The sequence below is a fragment of the Phyllostomus hastatus genome, unplaced genomic scaffold (assembly GCF_019186645.2).
Source record: "Phyllostomus hastatus isolate PE091 unplaced genomic scaffold, TTU_PhHast_1.1 phas_contig_40, whole genome shotgun sequence".
NCBI classification, from domain to species: Eukaryota; Metazoa; Chordata; class Mammalia; order Chiroptera; family Phyllostomidae; genus Phyllostomus; species Phyllostomus hastatus.
Genome location: NW_025333872.1, coordinates 95559306 through 95574004, shown reverse-complemented (window position 1 = coordinate 95574004; position 14699 = coordinate 95559306). Strand labels below are relative to the sequence as shown.

At 55.8% G+C, this 14699-nt stretch overlaps 1 protein-coding gene and 1 long non-coding RNA gene across 3 annotated transcripts in view; one reads left to right on the top strand and one right to left on the bottom strand.

The window, feature by feature from the left end:
- Positions 1-14394, bottom strand: part of SLC22A3 (solute carrier family 22 member 3) — an 88474-nt gene extending 74080 nt beyond the window's left edge. Inside the window, exon 1 of one of the 2 annotated variants that reach the window (XM_045844103.1) lies at positions 14175-14394. In XM_045844103.1, the coding sequence (XP_045700059.1) occupies positions 14175-14252 (78 nt within the window). In that variant the 5' untranslated portion in view covers positions 14253-14394. Of the gene's footprint in view, positions 1-4994; positions 5482-14174 lie in introns of those variants that run through there. The other variant, XM_045844102.1, reaches the window with a different exon arrangement.
- On the top strand, positions 4602-10882 carry LOC123822168. The gene is made up of 3 exons (XR_006786228.1): positions 4602-4828; positions 10334-10707; positions 10782-10882. It is a non-coding gene; the product is annotated as an uncharacterized LOC123822168 (long non-coding RNA).
- Positions 14395-14699: the final 305 nt, after the last annotated feature.

The following is a 14699-nucleotide window of genomic DNA, read 5'->3' as shown; positions in this document are numbered from 1 at the left end:
GACCTTTCCATTCCGGATCTCTGTGGGTGGGTCCCAGGAACGCAAGGCACCCACTGCTGCCAGGGGTGGTTAATAAATTGCTACAGATTAAACGATGAGGAGGAAGTGGAGACCTGGACATCCTTCTCCTCCTGTGTTCCTCTTAGACGCCTCCTTGTCCTCGCCGGCCGAGGTCAAGGTCGGCTAGAGAAAAGTTGGAGCAGCCATAATACTATCAGGCAAAACGGACATTAAGATCATATATATCATGGATTTAAATAGGGTCCCTACGCTACAGTAAAAGGTTCAATGTACTACATAGATTTAAAAGTTCTAAATTTGCCCATACACGCACCCAATAAAATCGCCTCACATATACAACTTCTAAAAGCTGCTCTCTAAAAGCTGGAATTTAGGACTGACAAGCCCACCAACATAAAGGCAGATTTTGATATTCTAATTACTCTCGATAGACCCACCAGATGGGAAGTTGATTAAAATCTAGAATATTTTTTTAAAGATTTTATTTATTTATTTATTTTAGAGAGGGAAGAGAGGGAGATAAAGAGAGAGAAGCATCAATGTGCAGTTGGTGGGGGTCATGACCTGCAACCCAGGCATGCACCCTGACTGGGAATCGAACCTGCGACACTTTGGTTTGCAGCCCGAGCTCAATCCACTGAGCTACGCCAGCCAGGGGAAAATCTAGAATATTTTAACACCATTGACAAACTTCAAATATTGGGCATCTATAAAACCCCACACCAAATAAAGATTGCACATCCATCTCAAACACACATAAGACGTTGTTAAAAATTGACTGCGTAGAAGGCCAAAAAGCAGGTTTTAATAAAATTCAGAGAAGCAGTGTCATACAGACCATACTTTCTGACCACACCCACGTGAAACCAGAAGTCAACAATTAAAAGATAGAAACATCAACACACATTTGAACATTTAAAACAAGCCTCTAGATAAGTCACGGGTCAAAGAAGTAATAATAATAGAAATGAGCAATCCAGAGGATGGAATAATAATTAAAATCTGCATCTCAAAACTGGCTGGTTGCAGTCCAAAAAAAAAAAGCACACAGAAGCAAATCCATAGCTTTAAACACTGAGAGGAGAGAAGAAGGAAGGCTGGAAATACTTGAACCGAGTGTCCGACTGAACTTGGAGAAGGCGCCCCAGAAGCAAATCCAAAAACCAGAACAAAGAGGAGAGATTAATGAGATAGAAAGTGAATAATGCCACAGTTGGTTCTTTGAAGTTATGATAAAAACAGATGTTCTCCTTGTGAGGTTGATTCAGCAAAAAAAAAAAAAACAAAAAACCAACAACAACAAAAAAACAGGGAAGGCACAAATAACAGCAGAAATTTAAAAAAAAAGAAAGAAAATACAAAAGTGACGATCTTTGTCAAGCGCCCAGAGCAAATCAGAGGCTCAGGCCAGAGTCGGACTGCTCTGTCCGGGACGCAGGCAGCACGCTGCACGCCTACCCAGCAGCGAGCACAGGGCGCTGGTGGCGCTGACGCGCACGGCTGGCCCGCCCGCCCGCCCGCCCGGCGGGCCTGCCCTTTGTTGTGGGTCGGATGTGGGAGAGGCGAAGCGGAGACCGCGGAGCAGGCGGAGGGCCCCAGACCTGGGAGCAGCCTGCGCTCTCTTCAGTGGAGCAGCCAGCCCCTCAAATGGATGTTCCTTCCACTGGGGGGAATGGGCAGGGGGGTGGGGGAATGGGCGGGGGGAAACAAGAAGGACTCGGCCTATTTCCAAAGGGGCTCTGCAGCCCGGTTCCTGGTGGGAAGCCGGAGAGAAGCTCTCGCCCCACCCCGCCCCAACCCACCATAAGCAAGCAGGTAAAAACCCTGACATCGGTTCCAAAGACCCAGTGCTGGGCGGTGACGTGAAACCCTTGGGCGGCGGGGCTGGGCCTCGGGGCGTTGCATCACGCTCTTCCGCCCACCCGCGTCCCACAAGCAGATAAGGATGAGATGCGGGCGGGCGGGCGGCAAGCCTGCCCCGAAGAAGTTAAACGTGGATGGAAAATCACGGCCCTGCCTTGAGCGGCAGAAACAAGTGGGGGAGCCGGCCTGAACCGGCCAGGCACTTGGCATTGACTTCGGCCTTCACGCCTCCGCGCGCTGTTTTTGCTTTGCGAGCCGAAAAGAGGGTGGGTGAGGTTTAAGTGCCCGTTTTGCAACGCTCCCGTGCAGGGGAGAGCGAGCCCTGTCCGGAAAACGAGGGCGCAGCCTCCCATCTGCGGGGCCGGGAGACTGTCTCCCTGACACCAGGAAATGAGACAAAGTGGCACCGCGGCCAGAGGAGCAGGAGAGTAACGAAGTGAGGAGGAAAGTGAGGTTCGGGGGATCCCTGCACCGTGAGGGTCTGGGTGTCGCATGCCGGAACTCATTCCAAGGACTTAGAGCGCTGCGTGCGAGAGCCCCTCTGTCCGAGCCCATCCCGGCTGCAGACGGGCCTGGGTCTCCAGCAGGTCCTGTCCCACCTCCTGCCTCAGTGCCTCCTCGGAAACCCAGGACAGCGCTGCGTCCCCCACCACGGCCCCTGGGGATGAAATATAATAGCCGCACGAAGACATTCTGGACTCTGGTTGCCTTCCCACAACATAACTCCCCCGTCACCCCACTCTGTGATTAATATGTTCAACCTCAAGCCTCTGAGAACACGCTGGTACACGGTGTTGGCCAAAGATAGAACCGAAGTTCTTTAATCATCCTGACAGAATGGGAGAGCCGCATGCTAAACCAAAGACAGCGAAGTATTGGCGGTGCAGAGGAGCTCCCAGAGAGCCTGAGTGGCTCGGGATGGCCGAACTTCCTGAGGAGACGGGGGCTTCCTCTTAATCAAAACATTCAAAGCAAACAAACCAGAAGAAGCAAACAACTTGGGATTTTAAAGAGTCTCCCGCATACACTTCAAAAGCTTGTCGGTTGGCCTTCAGGAGTGCCTTCTGCTGCTGGTTTTCTTTGCCACGAAGATTTCTATCATTCCTTCATTCCTCTGAGCGTGCCCAGCAGCCACCCCTGGACGACAGCGGTGGCATTTGCGGCGCTGTGAAGGGCCTGGTCCCACCCGTCATTCCACGTGGGAGAGCCGGGCCCGGGCAGGCTGGTTCCCACAAGCCATCCGGCTCTCTGGACACAGTGCCAGGACCCCAGTTCCTGACCTTCCACCTTCCACACGCCCTTTCCAGAGCCATCGACTCTCAAAAATACCCACCCAGCCCCCCTCGAAACAACCCCAGACGCTGAGTGTTTCTGAAGTGCGTGTCGGGGCGCTCACTCACTCACTCACAGATTCGGCGTTTCCCTTCTCTGAGGTTCAAAAACCACGTCGGTTCCCGGAGACACCCCTCGAGGGCGTGTGCGTTTTGCCCCTCAGCTGCATTTCACTTGGTTTGAAGTTCAAACGTCTTCAAAAGTCAAGCGTCGACTCTCCAAGCTGGGTGTTCCAGTTTGCCCGGGACGTCAAGGTGCAGCGCCGGGCCGGACGAAATAGGTGCCGCTGCCCGACAGCGTGCTCGGGCAGGAAGCACCAGCGGTAAGGCAGGCCCTGCCCAGGCCCACACCCTGTCCGCTTGATCCTCGTCGAGTGTGAACTCTGCAGCCACGAGACCACAGCGGTTGGTACTGCAGTCCCCAGCACTACCGGCGGAGTCGGTAGACATTGAAACACCCCAAACCCACAGCAGCGCTGCCCTGCCCGGCGGGCTGCCACGGGGTTGGCCCCCAGAGCCCTGCACCCACACACAGTGCCTGAGCACACCCACGCGTGGCCGGGTGGCACAGGCGCAGCCTCCAAGACCCACGGTCCCGACCCCGGGGAGAGGAAGTCGGCAGACCAGAGGACACCGTTTCCAGAGAACCCCGTTTCCCCATTATTCAAACAGGTGCTTTAAAAATGTCCGTGTCCACATATAAAGGCAAAATGTCTTCTTCCCCGATTTGCCTGTGCACACTCAATCATTTTTTTTTAATTGATCTGTGATTACAGACAAAGTTCAGTAAAACTGCTCATCTGCCCACCCAAGGCTCCGGGGAGGCTGGCCCGGGGTCTGGAGCTCAGGAAGGCGAACATGCAAACTGCCCCCCAGGCTGGGGCGGAAGCGGTCCTGCATCTGGGGGGTGAAGGGCCACCGCCCCCCCCCCAATGCACTGCCTGCCCAAACACACCCAGGAAGATGCGGGGACTGCCCCCACCCGGGCCCCAGCAGCCAACACTGGTAAGTGGGGCGGGGTCCACTTCACAAGGCTGGTGGCCTCTCCTGTTGCGTTCCCGTGATTTACTAGCAGGAAACAGAAAAAATTAAAACCTTATTTTAAATGCCAGCTTTCCCGGCTTCTCTCCATTGCTGCTCTTTGCCCCAAAGCAGTTGTACAGAAATCATTTCCTTGGAAAGCCTCGACCTTTGTCCCTGTGCATGTCATATAATAATGCTGGCAGCTGGAGAAAGCTGTGCTGCCTTCGAACGCTGGTTTCTCCTTTCCTTTGCTCCCTGTGGACCGTGGGGGGACGGGGACGGGGACGGGGGGCTGCTCAGTGCAGCGGGCCGGCTGGCCCAGGACACTGCGGGTCTCCCAGCCAGCAGGCCCCTAATTCCCAATTAGTGTGCAAACGGGTCTCAGATAACGGACATAGCGTTGGATGCTTCGATTCCAGGGCAGGTGTGTGCAAAGCATCTTGGGACTCCTCTGACTTTCCTTCCCGCCCGAATCCACAGCTTCTCTGCGTTGCAACTCACCAGCCGAGGGAAATCAAACTGAAGGCATTTCCCGGGCATTTACGACACAGCCCTTGCAAGAGTGGAATGACCCAGGTCGGTCCCCACAGGTAAGCAACAGGTCCCAGCCGGCAGGGACCTTCCCCAGTGGCCGGCTGTCACAGTGCCCGCGTCTGCGGGGGGTGGGGAGCCGAGCCCCGTCCTCTCCCCACCGGCGCTCACTGCGGAGCGCGGGCCGGGGCGCGGCGTCCCCGCAGGCTGGGTGGGTACCCTTACCTCGCTGATGACGGTGGAGTGGGCCTGGGCGTAGCGCCAGCCACCCCGGCACGGCACCAGCGGCGCTGAGCGGTTGGGGAAGGCGGCGAGCGGGTCCGCGCAGCTGAGCGCGGCGGCGGCGGTGGCGTTGGCCGCCTCCAGGAGGAAGCGCTGGCAGTGCCCGTGGCCCCCGAGCTCGGGCGCCGTGCGGTTCCACTCCTCCTCGGGGCTCCAGCCGCAGCGCTCGGCCAGCGCGGCGGCGCTCGGCCCGCGGCACCAGTAGTGGTCGGGCCGGCTGCCCAGGAAGACCACCGCCACGAAGAGGAAGGCGAAGGTGACGCCCGTCAGGCACAGCAGCAGGAACACGCGCCGCTGGAAGCGCCCGAACTCGCCGGCCCTCTGCAGCGCCTCGTCGAAGGAGGGCATGGTGCGCGCCGCCCGCCGCCCAGGCTGGAGTGACCCGAGGGCCCCGCCGGCCGCCGGCTTTACCCCGCCGCCTCCCCCGCCCCCCCTCGCGCTCCCGCCTCACGCCCCTGGGCGCCGTGCCAGCGGCCGCGGTCCCTCAGGTCCCGGAGGCCCTCGCGCCCGCACCTCCCGCCTCCCGCCCGGGGTGCCTGCCGCAGCGCGGGACGTGCTTCCCGGGGCCGCAGGGTCCCTGGAGTGGGGGGGGGGGCGTGCGGAGGGGCCCGGGAGGCGCGGCCTGGCTGAGCGCCCCCGCGCGCGCGGGGGACCCGGCCCGGGACTGCGAGTGACGGGCACAGCCTCCGGCTTGGCGTGGAGCTCCATTCGGTCCCTGCCAGCAGCCTGCTCTGCAGTCGCCCTGGGTTCGGCGCCAGAAGAAGAAACTTTCAGAGTCACCCAGCAACCCCCAGGCTCCCGGACTTGGCCTCTCGGCTGCCCCGAGTGCATCCGAGGGAGCTAACGACGCGCGCCCCCGGCCAGCGCCTGTGCCCCGGAGACGCCCCGGAGACGCCCCTCTGGCCCGCTCCTCCTCGAAGGGGGCACAGAGGCCGCTCCGCGCACCCCGGGGCCCGGCAGCCGTTCCTAGAACAGGGAGCTGATTGCACAGCTCAGCCCCGCGGGATTCGATGTTGGCGACATCTCGGAGATTGTCCAGCTTTTTCAAAAGGGCAGCTGGGCAGCCCACAGAGGCCAAGCGTCTTGCTCAGAGGCCTGCGGTTCCAAGTGTGACCGAGTGCCTCAGCCAGGGACTTCCGACCCACTCTGGGCCCGAAACTGCCTGGAAATGGCGGTGTGTCTTGGCCCGAAGAGTTGTGACTTCTTCGTTGGCTCCCTAAGAGCCTCAGATCTGCTCCTTCCCCCCGGAGTAGGTTGCTACCACCTCTAGGCCGCGGCCTTCTCAGGGTGGTGACAGCCTTGTGCCGGCTGGGGAGGGGCCTCCTACCTGAGGAGGCGTCTTCTGAAAACGTCTCCAGCCCCCGACCCCATCCTCAAAGAAAAGCCTTCTGCTCTGACTAGCTTCCCTGCAAGGCTGAGAGGCTAATGCAGCCCAGACCCACCGTTCCTCCCTCCAGAGCAAGGACCCCGGGCTGCCTCGATCCAAGAAGGCTTCATCCCCTCCCAGCTTGTGGCCGTGGACAGCTTGGTCCACCCCGGTGCCTGGTCTGTCCGATGGGGCCCCTGCCCTCCTGGGGCCACGGGGAGGCCTGAGTGAACTGACGGACACGCACAGCCAGAGAAGCGCCCGGGGCAGGTGCGCCCTTCCCGGGTTAGCTGTTGTTACTTGCTGTCCGCGCTTGTGGCTGCGCGGGCGCCGTGCACTCTGCAGGAACCTCGTCCCCAGGATCGCAGGCGTCCCGGGACACACCCCCGGAGCGTGTGGGCCCACAGGAGGGCCTCACCCCAAGGCGAGGGCTGCTCTGTCATCCTATGATTCCTCGGGGAGCACCTGTGTTGTCTAGGTACCAAGGACATCGCTGCCCACGTGTCTCGTGCCCCGGAGGGCTAGTCCGTGTTCCTGATGGCTGCCTGAGTCTCAGGCCGCAGCTGTCCTCCTCACACGCGGTGCCTCCTCCTGGCCCCCTCCGGTGTCACCGTGGCCCGGCCCCACCCCACAGTCTCCGTATCATCTCAGCCCCCCTCGCTCCTTCGGGGCTCCCTCGCTCTTCAGCCCCACTCCCCCCGACGTGCACTGCCCCGCCCCCTGCCCAGCCTTATCCGTCTGCAAAGTGCTCAGCACCATCTAACAGAAGCATATTCTTATTTCTTTGCTTCTAATCTATTTTTACCTATTTATTTATTGAATCTACCTCCTTCCAGTAGGACACAAGTTTCTCGAGGGCAGAGAGCTCAGTCTGTTTCCCTCGTTTTGGTGACGTCATCACCTAAAACACTGCCTGGTTCACAGTAGGTGCTCGGTGAATCTGTGCAGAATGGACGGATGCCTCTCGACGCCCCCACCCCCACCCCTGCGTATGCACAAGGGTGTCGCCTCCTGCCTCGTCCAGCAGTGCTGCTCAGCCTCAGGAGCCCCCGGGGGGTCCTCCGCCCGCAGCACCGGCCTGCGGTCCTCGCTCCTCCCGTCTTCCCGCGGAGCAGCTCGGAGCTGCAGCCACCAAGGGCTGGCCTTGCTTTCCCGCTCACTTTCCATTTCTCACCCTCTCTCTCCAGAACTGAATCTCTGTCCCCCACCCACTTCTTCCTTCCTGGGAAGGAAGTTCTACCAAACAGAACTTCTTGCTGATCCTCATATCCTTCTGGAATGTTCCTAAATCTATGCCTGTACAAGCCAAGTTCCCTCCTTCCCATCTCACTCTCCCGCCCCACCCTGCCCACTGCCCAACAGGGCCTGGGGTGAATGCCGACACCCCCACTCCAAGCCTGTCCCCCCAGTTACTGCCATCCTGCTCCAGCAATGCCACCTTCACCTGGGCCCCCAATACATCTGGGTAAGAACCTTCCTACAGAGTTGGATTACCTTTCTCTTTGTAGTACAGGTGTCGGGGCATTTTCATTTTGATCACCTTTGTTTAAAGAAGAAAGATGACGTACTCTGAGCAGACAGACAAGACGCCCTTCGGAGCCAGAACTAGGGGGTTCAAATCCCCTTTTGCTCCTTACAGGGAGTGACCTTGGGCAAATTATTTAGTCTTTTTCTGTAAAACTGAGGAATAATGTGACCTCTTTGTTGTTCATGCAAGTCTCTTAGAACATGCTGAGTGCTGCCTAATGGTCAGCCATTAATGAAAAGAGAAAAAAAAAACACCCCCGGCCCTGGAACGAGCAAATGGCACGTCACACTCGTTTCAGACAGGCTGCTGTAAGAGCTAACGCTGGCAGACACAGTCAAAGACCTCTGTACGCCTTCAGGTCCTGTCCCCCACCCCTCTCACCCCCCCCCCACGGCAGCCACCGGCGTCCCTTCTTCGGAAGGTGCCCTGGGAAGAGGGCCGAGGGCCCCTGGGTGGGCATCCTGCGGTCCCAGCCGCCAGAGAGTGGCCAGGGGACAGGGGGGCAAGAGGAGGGATGGGTTTCAGGGGGTACAACCCTTAGCCCTTGGGGGAAGGCAGCAGAGAAGTCTGGGAGGGACCCCTGAAAGCACAGGACCTCCCTCACCCAGGTGTAGCTGCTACAAAGGTGTTATTCGTGTTTTAGTCCTTTTAGTCCACAGGTAGTGCCTACAGACAATGCTGTATGTGGGGTCCTTCGAAATGTATGTAAATGGTACCAAACTACAGATTTTCCTGCCACTTCTTTTTCCCTGCACGGTATATTTCCGAGAACCGTTAGCCTTGGGAAACACGGATCCAGCTCATTTACTCTGCTATCCCACAACTTCTCCATTCCTGCACCGAGGGACAGTCAGCTCGTTTTTAATTTTTCACAATTACGAAGAGTACCGCAGTGAACCTTGTGCACTCGGGCAAGAACGAGTCTAAGGTACACGTCTAGAAACAGACCGGCAGGACGGTGGGTGGCCTGCAGCGTGGGCTTTGCTGGCGCTGCCAGACAGTTTTGGAGGGCGGCCCAGATTTCAGATATGCCTCCCGTCAGCCACACGTGAGACTGTCCACCTCTGTGCCAGCGCTCCGGTTCGTGGGACGTTGGCAGGCACTCGGGGGGGGGGGAGGCTCGCGACCCCGGGCGGCAGTTGGCGTGTCCCTGGTGGAGTCCGATGGGACACTGTTTACCTGCCATGCATCACTCAGGCTTCGTCCCCTGCAGGTCAGCTCTTCGCACCCTCCGCTCTGTTCTCGTGGCTCCTTACGTTTTCTCACTGAGTGTTGGGGGTCATCCGCGTCTTTGTGTGCATTCTGCTTCTCTGCCGGCTGGCCAGGCATGGCCGTCGCAGGGCGTGGCTTGTCTTTGCACTCTGTTGACAGCGTCTCAGGGACTACAGAAGGCTTAAATTCTCACGCAGTAGAATGTACCCATTTTCTTCATGGCTCCTGCTGTTTGCGTCTTGCTGGGGAAAGTCCTGTGTGAATGCGTCTCTGGGCTCTTCTGTTCGGCCTCTCTGTCCATCTATCTGTCTCCATGCCGATGCTTCGCTGGTAGCTAAAGTCCTTCTATAGTGAGTCTTAACATGCAATAGGGCAGTCCCACTGCCTCACCCTCGCCTCTGGCTCCTCTCCAGAATTATCTTGGCTCTTTGGGGGCTTTTTTGTTCTGTGTACATTTTATATTTTATCAGTTTCCATAGAAACTTGGCTGGGATTTCTACTGGACACTGTGCATTTTATTTCTCCCCTTACTTTGGAGGTATTTGGAGAGAAAAGTTAAATCATGTTCACCTTTTCCTTTAAACACCAAGGTGAAATGTAAAGATTACAGTAAGCCAGGTCATTGGAGAGCCGTTTGTGCATATATTAGCATGGGTTCTTCTAATGCAGATGGTAGAACGCTGAAAGGTGAAATATTCAGTTTTGTGAGATGCTAAAGCTACGCCTTAAATGTGAAAGGGTGAAAGTTATCTGAAAAATCCAAAACGAAACCTTTTAAAATGCGGCCCAAAGGAATAGGCTAAGCAGAACGGGATGGCCCCCCCAGGAAATGTTGATGCAAACAGCAGTGTAGTGTGGTTGCTATGTAAACACAAATGCTCCTGTTTTAATTTTTCCTGTCTTTTCATGGGATTAGTTGTGGTCCGGGTGATTCTGCCGTGTATCTCAGTGTAGCGGCCGGAAGGCTCTGCCTGAGACGCCAGCACAGACGCCGCCGGGGGGAGAAGACATTTGTGGGGAAGGAACCCGTCTGAGCGGCAAGACTGGGGACAGGAAAGCAAACCTCTGTCTCACTCTCACGTTACAATGTCGTGGACTCTGGAATTTAGAGTCCAGATTCCAATTCCGACTTTACCGTGAGATCAAACGTATGCGGGACCTGTTCGCTTTTCCTAGGAACAGACTCTGTGCTGCTCATTCCGCCGCGGCCGGTTCAGAGCCCGCTGAGCCCGCGGGTCTCTCTCTGGTGTCGTGAGGAAAGCCGGTCATCTTCCCCAGTCATCTCTGGGTGACAGTCCCATCAAAGCCCCATGATGTGTCCTCCTGGAAGTGTCCCCAGACACCAGAGGCTCCTCACACCGCCAAAGGCAGGCTAACGCCCACTGCGATCACACCACCGGCTCCAGTCCCGCCCCGGCTTCGCCTGCACTGGCACTCACAGCCGCACGCCGGTCCTCCGCGGACACCCACAGGACACAGCCTGCGCCCGGGACTGCGCCACCTGTTTTACCTCCGGGGCCCCTTCTACTGCTCAGAGCCACACGAACCCGGTACGGTCGTCCTCTTGCAGGCAGGGAAATCGAGGCTTGCCAAGGTTGACTTCATTTGTGCAAATGTCACCCAGGTTCGCGTGGACCGCGGGAAGGGAGACCAGCTCTGCCGCCCCGGCCACCTCGTGGCCTCCACAGCGACGCTGACCCTTGCATCTTCTCTCGTGCTTTCCCCCCACTTTCAAGTGAGCACAAACCTCACTTAAGATATCACTTTGTTTTTGTTTTGTTTTGGGTTTTATTAAACTTTTTTATCCTCATCCGAAGACATTTTTTTCCTTTGCTTTTAGAGAGAGGAAGGGAGAGAGAGAAACTTCGATGTGAGAGAGAAACATTGTTTGGTTGCTTCCTGTACACACCTGGCCTGGGGATCGTCTGTACCCGGACCAGGGACCACACCGCAACCAGGCATAAGCTCTGAGAGGGAATCGAACCTGCAACCTTCCCACCATGGGACAATGCCCCACCGACTGAGCCACCTCAGCCAGGCTGGTTTTGTTTTGTTCTGTTCTATTTTTAAATAAAACTGTCCTATGCTTTCAATGATAATCTCTGTATAAAACTGTATACATCGGAGTACCACAGGGCTTTTTTTAACTGAAGCAAATTTTAGAAGTCATTTCCTTATTAGTCTATTTTCCTTACTTTGCGATCAAGTAACTCAGGGCCAAAGAGATCAAGGGACTCGACGAAGATAACTTCATCCTGCTTGCAGCAGCAGGTGGAACCAGGACCCGGGCCCACAGGCTCTTATAAAATGCTGGCTCAGTTTAATCTGTAAAGTTGCTGTTCCATAAGTTATTTTTTGGACTACAAATATAACACATGCTAGAAATTTCAAAGAAAACCTTTGCCTTTCAATACCAACATTAAGTAATTTGCATGAATGTGAAACCTACTCAGTCTTCACACATATACATTTTTTGAGGCCAGTTAAAATTTTTAGAGCATGTAATGGGAGAGTTTGTTACAAAAATAAAGTTTTTTGCTTTTGCATTTTTAACACTGGAAAAATAAGTGATCTAATAATTCCAAAGCATTGGACTTGTTTAGGGAGAAAAAGACAAAGATCAGCCCTGGCTGGTGTGGCTCAGTGAATTGAGCACCGGCCTGTGAATTAAAGGGTCCCTGGTTCGATTCCCAGTCAGGGCATGTGCCTGGGTCACAGGCCAGGTCCCCAGTAGGGGGTGCTTGAGAGACAACCACATATTGATGTTTCTCTCCCTCTCTTTCTCTCTCCCTTCCCCGTCTCTAAAAATAAATTTAAAAAATATTTTTTAAAAAAAGAAAGAAAAAGACAAAGATCACTGGTCAAACCCAGGTGAGCTCCACTCCCGAATTAAGTGGACCATGCCAACGTCAGTGCCCAGCTCCTGACAAGACACTAGGACTTTGTAGGACACAGTTATTGGGGACACTGGGTGAAGGGTACACAGACACTCTCTGTACTATTTTTGCAACTCCTTGTGAGTCCTAAGCTATTTCAAAATAAAAGTTATTTTTACAAAAAAAGTAATGGCGACCGGTCTTGAAAAACTTGTGCCAGATAGGGACCGTGCCGCTGAGCTCTTCCCTCCAAGGATGTCCCTGCACTCCAGATCCAGCCCCTCCCTGGCTCTGCTCTGTCGTCAGCGTCCCTGTGGCTCATGGAACCCCCTCCAGAACTCGGGGTTCCACAGAGCGGGGCAGGCTGCCTGGGAGCCCACGGGGACACGGGGTTATGGGGAGATGCTGCTGTGTTCCGGAGATCGGGGTCCGGTAGACCCTCGGAGCCCCGCCCATGCATAACCTGGGGGCTGCCCGGGTGCATGCTGTCCTCAGTGTGACCTTGCACTCAGCATAGAGGACCAGTGAAACGGAAGCCACAGGCTCTTTTGAAATGAACGCCCATCTTTAGATGGGTGAATACGCAGTTTTCACCCACGCAATGACCACTCAGAGTTCCCTAGGCCAGTCTTGTAAGACGGCCGTGACCCAAAAAGGTGTGTTTCTTCTGCCCTTTTACTGTTCTAGTTATTGGTGTTCATGAGTGACCTTACTGCAAAAGGCTTGATGTTTTTGCTTAATAAATACAGTCACACAGGATATACAGGGTTTTGTGGGCACATTTCTTAACGCACCTATGGACACACCAGAGCGGCTTGTATTCAGGGAGCTGGCCCGCCTGAATACGCTGGACGTCCCAGCCTCAGCTCACAAGCACGCCCCGCCCCCCTCCATGCCCGCAGGAAGTCCCGCCTCACCGGAGTGGGCTTACCCCTGCTTTCATGCCTCCAGCACCTCTGGGAACCCCTAGGGGCTCTCGCGGGGCCCTTTTTTATGTGTGTCCCACACACAGTTGGAGTGTTTTCTGCTTTTTCCTTCTCGCACCTTCCAGGAGTCTCTAAGACAACGGTGGGTGGAGTCTGTGTGTGCCCCGGAGGTGCATCACATCCACAGGCCATGCTCCTGTCTGAGCCCAGGGGAAAAGAGTGTAGGGTCAAAAGCTTACTTGGGAGTCTTCTCAGGGGCCCAGGCCTGGGAGGGGTCACGGTTCCCCTGGGCAGGGAGTGGACTGGCGCCGACTGGGTTGTGTCTAATTTGAAACTACAGAGGAGGGATGCTGACGTGGGCAGAGGTTTTCAATGCCAAGGACGAGCAGATTCACGCGTACTGACCACACTCACTAGGGGCCACTGGTGAGTGGGAGTCAGGGGTCATACTCTTTCCCACAGGCCTCCTGGGCGGCAGTCAAATCAGAGGGCATGCCTCGGTATCCGTCCTTCACACGTCCGGTCTGTGTGTCCAGAGCCCACAGACAAATTAGGGCGTTCACCTACTTGGCCAGCCAGTGCACACCTGACTCTCAGCCCAAACCAGCCCAGCGCCCCGTCACAGGCTGATACCGGCCTCCCCCCTGGGGTTTTCCTTAACCCACTGGTCTGGCGTCTCACCCTCCCACGCTAAGCCCTGCTTCCCCGTTAGCCAGAGGCCTTCACTGGCACCCTCAAACCCGTGCCGCTTCCCACACGTGTCTCCGGTCCTCTCACATGTGAAAGGCAACCTCTTCTCACCATCTCCTGCCTGCACCACGTCTAACACACAGACACGCGTGCGTGCCCACACCCCCGTCTGTCCCCACGTCTGCACGACAACACGGCGAGAAGAGCCCCTCCGCCAGGTACAGGCTGCGTGTCTCAGAAACGTCACTCACGCTCACTGAACCTCAGTTTTCTTGTTAGTAAATTCGGGATAAAAAAAAAAACAACAGCATAAAGCCCATCAGACGGTAAGGAGACACAAATAAATAAAACCATGTAAGTTGATTGTTTAGCCCAGTAGTTTTGGACAAAAAGGAGGGTTCGGTCAGCGTGGACTACCTTTTCAGGACCATTCCCACTTCCAAGTGGCACTCAGTCCACCCGCCACCCCATGCCTCTCTCGGAACCCCTCCTTCTCTCTCTGACTCTCTAAATACTGACACTCACGTCACACCATGGAGCTCCACGCACACCAGTCCGCGGGGGCACTCCTTTCCAATTGTGTCCCACGTCATCAGTCGTCATCGTCTTCTTACTGACCGCCAGAACCGTGGTGTGTATTTCCCTTGCATGCGTGTCCCTGGGCGATGCTGGACACGTCACGAGACGTTGTACAAATAACGTATTAGCTTCTTGCGTTATTTCGAGGAAAACCCACGACTCCTTTGGTTCGCAGCTTAGAATATTTGTATTTCCCGAACCTCTGTTTTTTTCCTGAATGCTTTACCCTAATAAGGTACCTTCCCCCCTACACTGGGGGGAAAAGGGAACTAAGTCTTCTGGAGTTTCCAGAAACTATTCCTCCCTGTTTCTCCACGAGCGAGACAGCTGTGATGTCGCATTATCATCAAAACGGGCCCAGAGGCCTGACGCAGTTGCTAATTATTGCTCCGCTGACGTTTCCTGATGCGCTCCTGTCCCGCCTGTTATGAGCAGGTGATGCCAGCAACACGACGAGCTCCCGGAGGACAC